At 42.2% G+C, this 17,002-nt stretch overlaps 1 protein-coding gene across 1 annotated transcript in view; it reads right to left on the minus strand.

Moving 5' to 3' along the window:
* Nucleotides 1–898: 898 nt before the first annotated feature.
* Nucleotides 899–17,002, minus strand: part of VWA3A (von Willebrand factor A domain containing 3A) — a 147,592-nt gene continuing 131,488 nt past the window's right edge. Inside the window, exons 28-34 of the mRNA XM_063428878.1 lie at nt 13,486–13,630; nt 13,207–13,351; nt 8,198–8,343; nt 7,455–7,581; nt 2,633–2,730; nt 1,766–1,833; nt 899–1,090 (exon numbers count right to left, since the gene is read on the minus strand). Of these exons, the coding sequence (XP_063284948.1) occupies nt 1,083–1,090; nt 1,766–1,833; nt 2,633–2,730; nt 7,455–7,581; nt 8,198–8,343; nt 13,207–13,351; nt 13,486–13,630 (737 nt within the window). The 3' untranslated portion in view covers nt 899–1,082. The remainder of the gene's footprint in view (nt 1,091–1,765; nt 1,834–2,632; nt 2,731–7,454; nt 7,582–8,197; nt 8,344–13,206; nt 13,352–13,485; nt 13,631–17,002) is intronic.

Below are 17,002 nucleotides of genomic sequence, written 5' to 3' on the forward strand. Positions count from 1 at the left end.
TAAGTTTTTGCTCCAGATGTTCTACATGGCTCGCGAGGTCATTATGCGCCACGGCAAAGTTGTCCATTTTGGATTCGACGTGCGTGTTTTTTTTACTGATCTCTTGGACATCTCTTCTAAGCGAGTCCATAGAATGTTGCCAAGACATAATTAGCTTCTGGGACAAGTCATCAAGTGCTACTTGCAGGTCACTTTTGGTAAGTTGATCCTTTGTCATAGGCAATCTTGGATCTTGTTGTGAGTCTCGGGGGTTCGGGCTGGCGTCGCCATCTTGCGAAGGCCTCAATTGCTCCGCGGTCTCTAGTTGTTGTTTGCTGCTGAAAAAATTTAGTTTTTCATTCTTTGTCGAGTTCTTCTTTGTTTTAGCTTGTGCCATTTTCTGTTTTAGCAATAAGCAGGTCCTAAGCGTTCGGATTGTCGTGGATTGTCGGCCTTGGTAGCCAGAGCTCGGGTTCAAGCGACCATTAAGCTCGGCGGTTAGCCACGCCCCCCCTTAAACTAATTTTTTAATATCGGGATACTTGAAGGCAGGGATGATGAAAATAGTGGTGGAAAGTTGATAAGGAAGAGTTGGGGCATAAACCAAGGTGGTTCCATTCCTAGGGATAGGACACTGATTGGTTAGATCTGAAAACTCCCCCTTCCCCGCCAATATTAAGTGTGGAAAGAATAAAAAAAAAATAGAAGCAGGTAAATATGAAAGCTAAAGCTTTGGAATGAAACAGTTGTCTCAAAGTGATGCATGTCCCTTTAATTAAACATTTTGTGGAGAAAATAAAGTGCTTTACACCACATCTTTGATATAATTATTTACTTACATTATTTTTCCATGGCAAAGAATTATACAACGAACATGTATAAAATAATTATAAAACCAAATTATAAATAATGTGTGATCATTACAGAAAGTGTGATGCTACTAGATATATATACAGTTATTTCTAGTGGTCATTTAAAAGGATTCCAAGTGATCTTCTGTAGTACATTTCAAAAAATACTATACCAATATAAGTATATAAAGCCACACAAGTCAATTTATTAGATTCGGGTACTTCTTCAAAGAAATAGTTAATAATCTTCTTTCAATCATCTGTTAAGATAAATATATATTTTAAGTTATTGATAAAAATGATTTGTTTGCATTGCTGTAATACATTTATACAAAGTCACAAAGTCTACGTGCTTTCAGAATTTAAATAGACAATGCATTTAAAAAATAAACAGAAAAATAAAGTGGCACTCTTAGCACTATAACCACTGCAGTTCACTGAAGTTAGTATGGGGCAAAGAGTTTTAGGCACTATTCCCCCAATTTTGTGTCAAATAGTTTCTGAGTAGTTTGGAAAAAAACTGGTTCTCCTGGGTCCTATGGCCTGTTCCTCTGATGTAGTTACAGTAACGAGAAAGGGGACTTCCATATTAGTCTTTCCAAATGTGAATGGACGTGATTGGCTAAAAGTGCTAGCAGTACATTAGCCAAGAACACTCAGGTTAAATGTTAAATCATTATGTATTTACATAATTTGTAATTAAATGATCAGTAGAACTGTTAACTGTTAACTTGGAAATCTACATAATTTATTTCTCAATATTTGGAAATAGGAGCACACATGGGGCTCCATCCCTGGTCAGTACTCCCCTGGCAATATCTCAGGACAACTCTGATACATTTAGGTTTTTACTGAAATGAAAAAAAAAAAAAAAACACCACAACAATCACAACTCTGCCTGGCCAGATTTTACAGCATGATGCTCTCATTCTTACCTGATACCTCGCTTCCTTCTGTAGACATGTTTCTAGAGTCCAATTTCTGTTTATCCAATACAAGCAACCTGTTAAAAACCAGTGAATAAAAGCAATCTTAAAAAATATTATTTTAATTGTTACCTTACAAAATAATGCAGTGGACTAGTCAAATTTACAGTGAAAGAAATAGTGCATTTCAGGCTACATCACCCATAACCATAATTATTATGTTTAAAATGGAAATTTTACTTTTTAACTTTAAAGGAAAACTTTTTACAAAATATATAGTATTATCCACTAAACCAGGAATTGTGCAGAATTCAGAAAATTGTCAGAATAATTCTCATAATTTGAAACAGATTGTTATATAAACTTCTATTTATTAACTCAGACTCTGGACTAACAGTTCAACTGTGCCTAAATAAGACACCTGGCTTTTTCGGGACTTCACTTGGAGCTCCTGATCGGGCCAGTCCCCTATTTATGGATCTGGTTATAGATTGTATGATACATACATTGTTGCGAAGGACATGCTCCCAGCAGCCAACCAACATGGATTTACACATGTACGAGGTGGCAAATACAATCCTGGTAGGACAAAAGATAATATGCTCCCCACATACAAACTAAACTTTCTCTTCTCTACATTAGAGCATTTAAACATTTCAGAGACAGGGGTCCACCCATTCACATTTAAGTTTATTTCCTTAAGAAAAACTATAAAAAAAAACAATACATACATACAATGTTTATGAGGTTTTAAATTAATTTATTAAGTGGAAGGGTTCATTATAATCAGGAAGTAGTCTGGAGAAAGGAACAAGTAGACACCAACCCGTCTGATCTTTCATTGATCACCCAATGATATGGACAAACAACACTTACCGGAAGTGTCTTGCTCGCGTTACAAATTTCCGAGCTTGGTCTATTGCTTTAGCAAGTCTTTTCAGATCATCACCTTCAAATACAGGGAGAACAGGGTCCTGTGAAAACAAAAGTATCGCAACACTGATGAAAGAATACTTAAATATCTGCACTGCATATACTGTGGGTGTTTTAAAATAAAGCAACTACAATTAAGATAAGAGTATTTATGAATATAACAAATATAGGTGTCTATTACTCCTTTTATTTATTATTTTAGTTAAAGGGACACTATGAAGTGATCTGGATGCAGGGTCTCTCAAAGTGAATTGGGCGCTTCTTTTGATTGGTTATAAATGAAATGCTGCATTTGATTGGTGCAGCACAGCATTTTGCTGCGTATGCAGAGCCAAGGCAATCAATGCAAATTGACCTATTCTTATTTTTGGTTTACAGTAAGAAAACAATCTAAAAAATAAAATAAAAAAAATCGATCGTGAAGACAATGTAGATCTAATTCAGTCAAATTAAGTAGGCTTCCGCACATCTTACAAAATTTATAACCAGCAAGGGAGAGTTAGAATTAAGAGCACCTGGCTAGCCTGCCCACATTGTCATCCAAAACTGGATGGATGCGCACTTAATAATGCAGAATTTGGAATTTCATTTTTTTTGCAATCTGTATTCTTAGCATGGTTTTAAAAACACAAAGACATAAATAATCAACATAGACACATAGCACTGTGAATCATTCATGAATGAACAAATTAGTGGCATTACATTGTGCTTGAAACCCCAAACAATCATTGGTTTGCAGCCATATTATACCAAACCATCAATAGCTCATTGGTAGAAGCTAAATCATCACAATGTTCGGAGTATTTTAGATAACCTTGGGCTGTACCATACCCATCATTGAAAGAATAATAGCAAGAAAGAGGAGAGAATGAAGGGTGGGAAGGGTGACGTGAGCAGGGACAGAGTTGGGGGAAGGAAAGGAAATAAAGGTGGGGGTGGGGGTAGAGAAAGATGGGAAAACTGTGAAAGGAAGGTTGATGGGAAATCCCAACTGCACCCCCAGGCGGAGACTTCATCCCAGGCCATGCCTGAGTCCTTGTCATAAAATTAGGGTCTAAGGAAGAGGTTGAGTAGACCCTATCAGATAAGTAGGACAGTAATGTCTCCCAGGTTTCCAGGTATTTCTCTGTCCTACATAATAAAAATGAAGGTTGTTCATCAAATATTATAATTTCTTCCATTCAGTCAAGCCAATTACAGAATGAAGGGGCCGAGGGTTGCATCACAAATGCAGGGACCAGTGATCTGGCAGCTGCCAGCAGGTGTTCGGAGAGCTTTTTTTTTTTAATATCAAGAGACTGTAAGCTTGGAGTGGGACATTTATATGTCTGCTGGGTGAAAATCCACCCATTCATCCTCAACAACAAGTCATATATGCAGCATAGATATAACCGCCCCCGGTACCTCCAGCAGACAGGTGAAGGGTCTATTTACTTTCTGAGGTGTATTATACAATGTTGTGAGAATTTTATAACGGTTTTCTTAGTATTTGGAGCATATAGAGCCCTGGTGTGCCAGTTCAATGAGTTTGTCTATTCCTGTTCTGTTAATGTCATGTGTAGGGACTCTTCTCAATTAGACATGTGTCTGAGTGAGGCGTTGTCTGTGTTGTGTAAAAATATCTGGTAAAATGTTTGTAACGGAACTCCCTGTACCCCGACTGGGTACCTCCTCCAAGGACTGCTTCCTAGCTGGAACAGAGGACAAACAGCAGCACTTCTGTCCACAGACGCCGTGGCTTGACTGGGGCCCTGGAACCGCTTCTTCCTGGAGCCGAATGAGAAATTAGCTCTAATCCTTACAAGGACTTTCCCCGTTGAATCCCCTGCAAGCTGGAACAGCAGACACCGGAGTAAATCTTCTTTACCTCCAATAACAGGACGACACACAGTTTTGGAGTGTAAGCTGGAATAGCATTTAATGGAGGCACAAATTTATGCAAGTTTCCCAACAAGGGCGACATCCAGGTAGACCTTGTTGGGCACAGGGACACAAAGTGAACAAACTTTTACAGTGAGACACTCCCATACACAAACAATATAATCCCTTCTATGTGCTTGGGAGATAATTAAATCAGGAACTGTACTAATCTAACCTTATTATCTCCAAGCACAGAAAAAACATACAATTTTATGAAACCCCAAAAAGTACCTTAAAAACACACAAAACCCCATAAATTAAATAAATAAATTAAATAATTATCCCCAGGCAGAAAAAACACACATTTTTAAAAAGTCCAATAAGTATCCCAAAATACAATATCAAAATACAATACAAAATACAATATCCCCTGATAGTCCCGATCTGGGTGAACAACATATCCAAAAATCACCCAGATCGGTTCAGGGATTTCCTGGAAGTCATAGTTTTGACCGACCGCAAGCATGGCCCCATGCCCAAAACAGTTCCAGGGAAATCAGTGCTAACAGTCGGTCAAGTTTGGTAGTCTTTTACAGGTTTCCTTGCAGGGCCCATAGTCTGTGGGCAGGAGGCTGGCAAGCAGGCTCCTCCAGGAGCTCATGGCAAACTCACTTGGAGAGAGGAGTTTGTCACAATGTTGAAATTCCCCTAGCTAGCAGCTGTCCTGTGTAATTGATTTCTCTGCCTGCTTAAAGTGTTGAAGTTGGTGATATCAGAATCTCTCCAATCAGGAGGGTTGTCTATTGATCACCAACTCCGATAGGTATAAGAAAAGATACAGCCATGTAAGCTAAGACTTCGTACAAACAGAAAATTCAGCTTTTACACTGCTCAGCCTGTAGGGACAGTTTCTTTTCCCCAGAACCACTACATTGAGCTGCAGTTGATTAGGGGCCTAGAATGTCCATTCAATACACCTTACTTAAAAAATAATCTTCAGACAGCAATAGGTTGCTACGTGGCTACAAATATGCCAATTGTTGCTAGTAATTTCCGATGCTTGTCCTCTCCTAGATAGACTGGGCATTGGTTGACTTTGTTCCAGAGTGGTGTTCACTCATTCTGCCACATCTTAACCTAAATCAGCCTTTATTGCTTTATTTGCAATTGTCTTTTCGTTCTGTTATCTCATGCCCAAAGTCACCCAATTGCATGTCCATGCTTACCTTTCTTTTCTGTTAGTATCGGTGGAAATGTTTACTAATTTTGAAAGTACATATGTTTGATGTATTTTTCTTTATGTTTTAGAATGAGGCATTACGATGTAATGAGATTGATTGCATCTCTGAACATGTGGTATATGCTTTATATTAACATTACTTCTTCTGTAAGTTTTGCATATACCTCAATAAAGAGCTGACACACATTTTTACTTCAATTAACAACTTATTCCAGTAATTACTCAACTTTTGGCACTACATTTGTGGTAGACTACATTCCTCGTGGTGGTCAGCCAGCATCTGTAGCCACATTAACCTTTACCTTTATAAAGGTAAAAGACTCATTACTTATAGGCATACTTGGACATTCTATGGATTTAGACAATGGCACAGGTAGCCTAGATGTAGAACCCAAGCTGGTGCAGAACAAGACCACCCATGTTGGTTTCCCATTGAGGAGTTGTTTGACTTCTTACATGGGGTATGGTGATTGAAGTGTTCCTTTAAAGGTTAAAAGGTTGTACATATATTCCACAGCTACATTAATCCAGCATAAATCCTCTCAAATCAGTGATCCTCATATTTGGTGATCATATAGTATGATGTTTCGGCCTTTCACCAAGCTGACGATTTGTGCTGGAACAAACCTATTTATTATTATTATTTATAAAGCATCAAGAAATTCTGCAGTGCTGTACAATGGGTGGACCTACAGACACGTATTTGTAACCAGACAAGTTTGACGCACAGGAACAGAGGGGTTGAGGACCCTGCTCGATGAGCTTACAAGCTAGAGGGAGTGGGGTAAAGGGACACAAAATGTAAGGGTATGGTAGAAAAATAGGTTGTTGGGATAGTATTCACTGAGGGTTTATTGTTTTGTTTTCATGCCAGTTGCAGAAGAGGAACCGGGGTGCGAGGAGGGAAAACTGTTCACAGTTTAATTGATATGCTTTCCTGAAGAAGTACGTTTTCAAAGATTTTTTGAAGGAGCGGAGACTGGGTGAAAGTCTAACAGAGAGGGGATGGCCGGTCCATTGGAATGGTGCAGCCCGAGAGAAGTCTTAAAGGCGAGCATTAGAGGTAGGAGTACGAACAGAGGTTAGGCGGTGCTGGGATCAGTGCACCATGATGCTCTCATGGTCTGCAATGTAATCTTATAAGTTTTACGTTAAAAGTAAAAGCAACACAGAGTAATTCATAGGAGTAAGTCTGGTAAAGGGTTATTTGAAAGTCCCTGGCATTCTTATAGAGATAGTAACAAGTTGTAATTTGCTTATTTGTAAGAAATCTTGTAAAATGTATTCTTTGAGGCTGTACATATTGGGAAAAAAAAAGAAAGACTATATAATGTATCTATAAATATATTTTTTCTTAACAGATTCCTGTACTTCACACACTTACTAATCGGCACTGTTAAAATTTCCAACATATGAATACAGAAAATATTACATATTCTTATCTTTCCCTAGAATTATCGGTGAAAATCGTTATTTATATAATTGTACGATGATCCTGAAAATGGCAGCTCCCTACGTATCATTGACCCTGGCACTTTGAAATATTTTAATAACCATGGTTGAAATATAATTGGTAACTAAGTAATCTTACATTGGCAATCTAGATACACAATACTGCAATATTTTAAATGTATCGAGATATGACTAAGTAATTAAAGTACATACGTCTTCATCGAAGAAACCCTCAGTTAACATACGATGTGCAGCAAAGTGGCCATCCATATCTCCATGGCAACAATGGTAACGACCGCCAGAGAGAGTAGAAATCTTCCTCAGAAATTCATTTCCGTATCTGTATAAAATAAGGACCGAAAGTGTAGTATGAGCTCATTGCTGTGAACCATAAGATTTACATTATATATAGGTAAAATGTACCACATCTGTCTGATCTTATCTATATCACACACTCATATACATTATATTTATTCTATTCTGTCACTTCCGGAGTTTAAAAACACACAACAGCTTTATTTTAAGCCCTGAAGGACCAATGATATAATTAGGTATGTCAAAGAAACAAACAAAACGTCAAAAACTATTTTCAAATTGTAAGGTTTCTTATATTTAACAGCAATAGGTCTGCATACAGGTGAAAATACTAAACAAGGAGAATATCCCATTCTGACATACTGTATTTAGGAACCAGACTGTAATTACGGCATTAAATATTATAACAGGTTAAAATGGACACCCAAATAACCATAACAGCTTCAGCTAATTGTAGTGGTTATGGTGCAAATAAACAGGGTTCTCTTGGCACCACAATACTACTGCTTACAAATTGCTCAGCTAATGCACCAATATTAGCAATACTAATGGCAAAAACAACACACGAAGACGGGGTGTGATTAATTATGTAATACACTGGAAACCTTTTATTGAGCTATGGAATCATTTTATCCACATACTTTTCAGAGTTGTTCAGTGACACAGTATGAACTTTGATACAGTGTGATTTAAGGATGTTTTCGGCTAGTAAAATATTGTAGCTTGAGTCAGGCTTCCCGTCAGTCACTACATAAAGACCTTGCACGCCTGGAAACTGTAAACATTTCTGAAAAGAATACAATAAAAATGAAGAAAGTGCAAAGAAATAGAAAATGTTACACGAATAAATCATATAAAAATCTAAAATACAGCAGCTATGACACTTACAACACTCCCCACCAGGTTTTAAAGGGACACTATAGTCACCAAAACAACTTTAGCTTAATGAAGCAGTTGTGGTGTATTGATCATGCCTCTGAAGTTTCACTGTTCAATTCTCTGCCCTTTATGAGTTAAAGGATCACTATAGTGTCAGGAAAACATAGCGGTTTTCCTGACACCCTCAGGGTCCCTCTCCCGTGGTGCTGAAGGTTAAAACCCCTTCAGCAGCTTACCTTATTCCAGCGCCGGGCTTCCTTGGCGCTAGTGACCTCTCCTCCCCTGCCGACGTCAGCTCCCTCTCCCAACGTCAGCGGAGCCGAATGCGCATGCGCGGCAAGTGCCGCACGGGCATTCAAACAGTCCATAGGAAAGCATTTTTCAATGCTTTCCTATGGACGCTCTGCGAGATGGATGCGAAATTCGCATCCAGCATCGCACGTGCGCCTCTAGTGGCTGTCCGGAAGACAGCCACTTGAGGCTGGCTTAACGGCAAATGTAAACATAGCAGTTTCTCTGAAAGAGAAAAGAAATTGCAATAAAGGAAGTGTAAACATTAGAAGACTCTTTACAGGAAGTGACTAGGAAGGCTGTGCAAGTCACATGCAGGGAGGTGTGCGTAGGGCTACATAAACAAGGTGCTTTAACTCCTGTATGGCAGAGAATTGAGCAGTGAGACTACAGAGGCATGATCTGTACACCAAACTGCTTTATTAAGCTAAAGTTGTTTTGGTGACTATAGTGTCCCTTTAATATCTAAAAATTACACACAGAAAATTTCAGAGCTTAATGGAAGGGCACCAGTATCAAATAGTCTACACAACTAAAAAATAAGGGTTAAGTAAATATCCACATTGATAAAAAGTAATTTTCTACAGGCAAAGTCTTACCATAAAAGAAACAAAATGGTGGTACTGCTAAATTACTTTCCCAATATGAATTGGCAGTATCATGCTATACACCTTTTCTAATCTGTGTCTGAAGATATAAAGGCACTTGGTAATGTTGATGAACTAATTTAAGTTCTTATCTCAGTGGATATTTATTTAACCCTTATTTTCCGTTTTTTTTTTTTTTTTTTGTAAATATGTGTTTATTTTTTTATTTGTATTTTTTATTGTAGCATACATAGAATTTCACAGAAAAATAAAAGCACAGTGAGCTACATTTTAAAGTGCATGCATAAGTATTGACAGACTCATTCAGAAAATGTGTAACTAGAACATTATTATCAGGTTTACTGTCTGGCTGACCTACACGAAAGTCTACTTGCACTCATTGATATACACTAGCTATAGCTACTCAACTATAATCGCTTCCTTCGGGGGGTATTGGATGAAAGAGAGAGCGCTTACAGGTACAGTGAAAAACAGCCTGATACTAAAACTAGGTGATGATCATCAGTGCATTCAAACTTAGAGGCGAAAAACGAGAAACATATAAAAATAATAGGCATATGCATATGTGAAGGGACATTTTCCTTAAACAACAATGCTATGGCAAAATGGCTGACTGGGTGGATGTATGCTTCCGCTTTCAATGGGGATTGGGTCATATAATCGGACTTAAAGGAACACTATAGGGTCAGGAACAAACATGTATTCCTGACCATATAGTGAAAATCCACGATTTAGGTGGGTTGGCCCCCCATGCAGAGCGTGGGGACGCTGAACGGCTGGGCTGCCAACTGTGCAGCACTGAGCCAGGAAGCACCTCCAGTGGCCATCTGAGGAGTGGCAACTTGGAGGTGTCCCTAGGGGCAATGTAAACACTGCCTTTTCTCTGAAAAGGCAGTGTTTGCATGAAAATGCCTGAAGGCAATGATTATACTCACCAGAACAACTACATTAAGCTGTAGTTGTTCTGGTGACTATAGTGTACCTTTAAGTCAGCAAAAAGAGCAGAAAACAAATATAAAACAATACATAACATATAATACCCAAAAGGTAGGAACCATGCCCAAAATTGCAGATTGAGTCTAAAACAAACACACTTGCAGTATACAAGTGTCCGAAAACCTCTGCGTCTCCGCCGCCCGTTTCGACTTGGGGTAAAAGGGCTGGATGGTATCAACATCCCATGATGGAGGAGATGATGCCTGTGAGGCATTTGCCACTGTCCTCTGGGTGGTATCTGGTGCAGGTAGGTCCAGTTCCCTGAGGAGGTGTTCTGCTTCTGAGGGGTGTGTTAGCTGTAATCTCTTCTCCACGTGTATTACGGTCAATCTTTGGCCTGGTGTCCAGCGGTACTTGATCTCCTTCTCTCTTAACAGCTTAGTCATTGGTTGCAGGGAGTGCCTCCAGATCATAGTGGACCTGGAAAGGTCCGCAAAGAAGGCCAGGTCTGAGCCTTCAAAACGGTAAGTGGGTGCATTTCTTGTCAAGGCTGAAATGAGCTGTTTGCTCTGGAGCGATTGAAAACACAGTAGAGCTCCACAGTCTGCAGAGGTAGTGAAGTACTTTGTCCTCCCCTATGCCCTTGGGGATGCCACGGACCCGCAGATTGCGTTGCTGCCTATTGTCTTCCAGCACAGCAAGCCTTCCTTCCAAGGTGTGGTTGGCCTGCTCCAGCGTTTCCACCTCAGCTTTCAGAACCTCCTGTGTGTTCTTCGTGGTAACACTATCGTCCTCCAACATCCGCATTCCAGCTGTCATAACTCCCATATCTTCCTGAACCAACGCTATATCGGCTGTGAAATAGGCCTTCATCTCTGCCAACATGTTTTGAATATCCGCTTTGCTGGCAGGGAGTGTGGTCTGGACGGGTCACAGCACTCGCCCTCGGGGACCGTAGGTCGCAGCCAGGGAGAGATGAGCTTTTACTGGGCTCCGCTCTGTCAGCGTAATATCCTCTGAGGTGATGTCCAAATCTTCCTGTGCGGGCACCATCTTAGTAGGCCTCTGCACAGGTATAACACGGAGCAGGGCGCCGATATCTTTAGATGTGGGAATCGCTTTGTTCCTCCGGAGTTTGGATTTCTTCCCCATAGTGGTAACGTAGTATGCAGGGAGATTAATGGCTTTTTAAGAGCAATTAGGCTCAGGAATGTCAAATCTCTCTAGGGAGCTCCAAGCATGTGCGACTGCTTCCTTTAGTGGCTGGCTGCGCCCCCCCAATATGTGTTTATTTTAAAGTGGTTTTCATTAAAATAAGCAATAAAAGTACAAAATTGGACATCCAGAATCACAGTTGGGGTAATGAACTGGTCTCGCAAGACCGAAGATCAAGTTTACCATAACATTGTGAAATGGGACTTGCAGGTCCAGTATAACAATAAGAATGTGCAGCGATTCCAAATACATTCAACTTTATTTGCAGTTGCAATGCACGTCACAGACAGGTTGGTTTTTAGATGTTTTAAGGTATAACTTTGTTGCAATCCATGCTTGTAGAATGTATACAAGTTACACTTTTTACAGCTCAAACTTAGCTGCTAAAGAGGCTGAAGATATACAAGTATACTTTTAAAGGGACACTCCACGTACCAAAAAACTTGACCTAAATTCAGTTGTTATGGTGCCAGGAAGCCCCTGGAGGCACTCCTTTCTCAAGGAGTTAAACCATTCTCGGACGGTTTAACTCTAAAGTTGCCTTTAGCGACGGTCTCAACTCCCCCCAGATGGCATTTGGCTTCTGAATTTTCAGATTCAATAAGTGCAGAGTGCTGCCGGGCAGAGGCGCAGTTGATTGACTGATAGTGGTCAGTTAAAGCTAACCAGTGACTCCCCATTCACTAAACTGATTGGTCAGCTGACTGCACTCAGCCAATCAGTGGCGCCCCTGCCCAGTGGCACTCTGTGTTTCCTGAATCAGAAAATTCAGAAGCCAAATCCCGTCTGTGGGGGAGTGGACATAGCCGCTAGAGGTAACTTTGGGGTAAAACCATTTGAGAATGGGTCAAACCCACGAGGTAAGAATGCCTCCAGGGTCCTCCTGGCACAATAACAACTTCATTTAAATGAAGTTATTTTGGTGCCTGGAGTGTCCATTTAATGAACTCATTTTGTGTTTTTTTCAATATGGGCATTTATTAAACCCTTACGTTGTTATACTTTGGTAGATGTGGTATCGGTGTATTAATTTACACTATCCACTAAGCACTGACCTTTCCTGCGTGTGGAAATTCTGAAGAGAAGGACATTTATTAGGAATAAATATCGTTTCTAAGTGTCATATGTTTTATAAGCTCCAAATAGCTTACACGAGAAAATAAATCTTGACTTATGTATTCTCCTACCTACTCTGCCTTGTGAAATTTTAAAAAGTGCATTTAGCAGGCACATGCTGACAAAATAAGGATGCAAACAATAACAAACAATGAATAGCAAGCTACACTCACTAGCAACTTGTCAAGTACCAAACACAGATGGTACGCACTGTCATTTTCCCATCAATTTACATGCTCCTTATCATCAAACAGAACAAGAAATGTGGATTTAAAATTTTAGGCCAAGCACAATGTAACTAAACAGAAAAATTCAGCTATTTATGTATTTCATTCCTATAAGTCAGTGATGTATTCGTTTTGGCTCAACATTGAAGATTCACTTAGAATTTCCAACAATTCACACTTTTGTATTCTTTTGAACATAGCGGTTACTGTAATAACAGATATATTTGTAGGAACAGAACTACAAGGCGGTTGAGTGACTTTCTCTGATCAATCCGTCGTGTCAGTCTGTTCTCTGTAGCCAACATGTGTAATGTAGTGTGTATTGAATATAGTGTATGGCATAGAATTAATAGTTCACTTAGTTCATAGCGTACAAACCTCTAAAGCGTGAAGAATACAGGTGTTCCCTTGCGGCCTTAGCCGGGAAATCCACTGTGAAGCATCGTGACACGCTTCATCTGTTGCCTCCACCAAACACTCCTGCCAAGAATCCATGCTTTCCGAAACGCTTATCATATTAAACCTGCATCACAAATAATTCAGAAGAGAACATTTTGCTAGAGCACAACTTTGTTTCTTGAATTTATTTAGGTTACATTCCATGCATTTATTGTGTCTTTAAATTGTTACTTTTGGCTCTTGAGAGTGTCACCTTACCAGACATTTCTCGCTCTCAGCTGCTCCCATAAAAGGGACGTTACTGCTTTCTGTAATTCAACGAAAAAAGGAGCCATGGATGAAGATGCATCTATTAACAGGCATATTTTAGCTTCCAGTATGGTCCCAAATTGCCGACGGCTTCCTGTAGATCAAATTAATATTATTTAACAATTGATTATTAAGGGACATGTGCAGTAAAAAAAAAAAAACAATCATAACAATGGGCTTAAATAACTGCAAAATAAAACGTTTATTTTCTCTAAATTTTGTAGGTCTAATTCATTGTCACCCAGTACTTTGGTATCTCCAACGTTTCAGAATTTACTGAAGACCTCATTTGAGCAGCATTGTGCCACTCTGGGGATTGTTCCATATCACATATCACAGAGGCCTGATATATATTTCAGTTTTTTATCATAGAAAAGGGACAAGATGGTATCCGTCTCAGAGACACAATATATCACGCTATGGGGGCGTGGTTCCGGCTCCGTCCAAGATGGCCGCTTGAAGACAGAGCTCCGCTCCACCGTCCCCCGATTACAGCTATTAAGAGCGGCTAAGCATACTTAATGGGGCGCACTAAACGCCCGGAGCATCCCCAGACCCCGGGGAATCCCCAGCAGGGTCCCCTGGACAATTACCTGCAGCAACAGCCCAGCGCGAGCGGCGACCCGGCTACTCCCAAGATGGCGCCTGCGCCGGAGCAGGGCCCAGCGCTCACCGCCCTGGAACGAATTGAAAACACCCTCAGGGACCTGACTGCTGCCATGGCCACTAAAACTGATCTACAGGTCATGGAGGCGAATATTCAGGAAGCTATGAGGAATGAAGTGGCAGGACTTCGCGCCGAGATCACAGCGCATACAGGCCGCATCACTACGCTTGAAGAAGCAGGCGCGGCCCTGTCCACCCGCATGGCGTCCACGGACACCGCAGTTTCGAGACAGGGTGAACTGATCTTGGCTATGCGCCGTCATCTGGAGGATGTGGATAATAGGGGTAGACGATGCAACATACGTGTACGCGGGGTCCCAGAAACTGAGGGCCCCGAGGTGGCGGCGGACACCCTCTTGGAGCTCTTCCAACTTATTATGCAATCATCCCCGCCTCCACAGATCCACTTTGAGAGGGCACATAGGGCACTACGGCCCAGGAATGCGGATGACGGTCCAAGAGATCTTGTTTGCTGCCTCAGCTCATTCCCGGTGAAGAATGCCATCATGACGAAAGCCCGGGAGCGGCAATCTTGGCCCTTCAGAGGAGCCCAAGTAACACTCTTTAATGATTTGTCCCCCATCACTCTGGAAGCCAGACGAGCTCTCCGCCCTGTCACGACTGCGCTACGGGATCATAATGTGGTCTACAAATGGGGTTTTCCATTTGCCTTGATGGCAAGACATCAGAATCGCTGGATCACTATGCGATGGCCGGAGGAAGTCCCACGTTTCATGGGAGAGTTGGGTCTCCCGTCGCAGCCTATTACTAATTGGATTCTAGGCCCGCTGGGTCCACCGCCGAGAGCTCAGAGGGAACCCAGGCAACGACAATCCAGAGCTCCCTCTGCCCCCCGTACGGGAAGATATCGGGATCCGACCTCACCAGAGGAATAACCACCCCATCTCTCATGATTGATGCTGCACCTCCGCAGGATCTGGGCCACGGAACTCCGCTTCAGATGGCTGACTCACCCCGACCACTGTGTGAGACGCACGTACTACACTGCATACTCTAAGGTACTGTGGGGCTGTTTTTGGCTCTTGGGAGGGGGATATTGGGCCCAGTCGGGTTTCCTTGGGGACTCCTACGCTTAAGTTCACCATACCTGCTTTATGTACTACTATAATTTCCTCGATGTCTCAGCTAAGAACAGGCTGCATATGCAAGTTTTTGGGGTTTGGGCGGGGGGGTTGGGGGGGGGGGCGGATGTCTACGCTTCAGTTGGGTTGTCCTCTGGCAACGGAACTCTCCATGTTCTGGGACATTTGATTGAGCATTGGACCCTCTGCTGGGGCTTTGGGTGGGGGGTTCGGGATTGGGGGGGGGGGGGGGGGGGGCTTTGGGGAAGTACACCTACACATTGTTATTGCTATTTACGGATGTTGATGCCCGGTATACTGTATAGTATTGTGTGTTTCATTGCCACCCTCCGAGGGCCTTGCTTGGTTGCTTGCACGTGCGGCACGTTGCGCCGTGTAAACCTCCCCACTGTACTATGCAATCACTTTTTGACAAGCGATTATATGCCGGGTTACGACCAATCTAACCCTTTTCGTTGCAACCCGCCGCCCAGTTCGCTGTGTTCACATATTTCATTCAAAGGTGGGGTCCTCGAGGATGGCAATCATCTGTGCATTTTTAGATAGAGAACATATGCTTTTATGTAGACAATCTCAACGAGCTCACTATTGATATAGGTACTGCTCTACATGAGGTCCACCCTTCCCCCCCCCCCTCCCCCCCCCATCGTGCCGCCTCCTCTCCTCTCCCCTTCCCCTCCCTCGCCCGTGCTTGCCCATCCCAAGAGGAGTGTGCCTCCTAACTATGATGCAAGTATGACTGCAGGATTCGATGGTAGAAAATGTTTGTGCCGTTATTAGTGTTCACCTATCTGTTTGAATTTATGTGGAGATATAGGTATTGATAAATGTAACCCTTTAGGGGAGATGGGGCTTAGGGGTTCCACGGGCCTTCCGGTACTGGGGGGCAGGATAAGTACACATCACCCGCTGTTACGCCACGAGATAGGATGCTGTCCGTACGAGATTCTAAGGGAGGGGCGGGTATGGGATTCCGATAGAGTGCCCTGCTATGGGGTAATGTCCGGGGTATGCCAGTTGTCTCTGGTAGTTACGTACTGGTACGACTCCTCTGTATTTACTTTCCCTTTTGTTTTGCTATTACCATCCATAAGCCTTGACCCCGCTGTCATTCTCCGGGGAATTTCCATAGCCCTTTTACAGTAGCCCGGGGGAACGGTTGGGAGCGGTTGCCGATTGTCTTTCGGAGAGATAGTTTCCAGGCGGAGCTCGAGCTGTGCCTCCACTTTCTTACACTCGTGCTGTAGTCGTGGCCACATAGAGAGTGCTTGGGTTTCCTGGGCTGGTACCGGAACGAAGCACCTCTAGTGTCGGTCACTGCACGGGAATACCCCCCTCCATTCGGGCGGGGGGCGTAGATTTGGGTTACCCCCAAATTCTGTGAGGGTATCGACGATAAGGATACATACCTCCTTTTAACTTCTTAACAGACACCTGGCCCTGGTCCCCGGTCTCCTGTGGCTGACCCACCTTACACCCACTACTCTTATCTCTAACTTCTCTCTCATCTTCCCCCCCCCCCTCCCCACCACTCGCTATCCCCCCCTCCCCTTTTCTTCACCTAGCTTTGGACTGACTGTCGCGTTCCCTGAGAGTTCTACACGGCACCAAGGCAGCCCTTGTTCGTAGTGACACTACGCATCATGGCTTACCGCAAAGCACCCCTAAAGGTTATCTCGCAGAACTGCAGAGGACTC

Source organism: Pelobates fuscus, chromosome 8, assembly GCF_036172605.1.
Source record: "Pelobates fuscus isolate aPelFus1 chromosome 8, aPelFus1.pri, whole genome shotgun sequence".
NCBI lineage: Eukaryota > Metazoa > Chordata > Amphibia > Anura > Pelobatidae > Pelobates > Pelobates fuscus.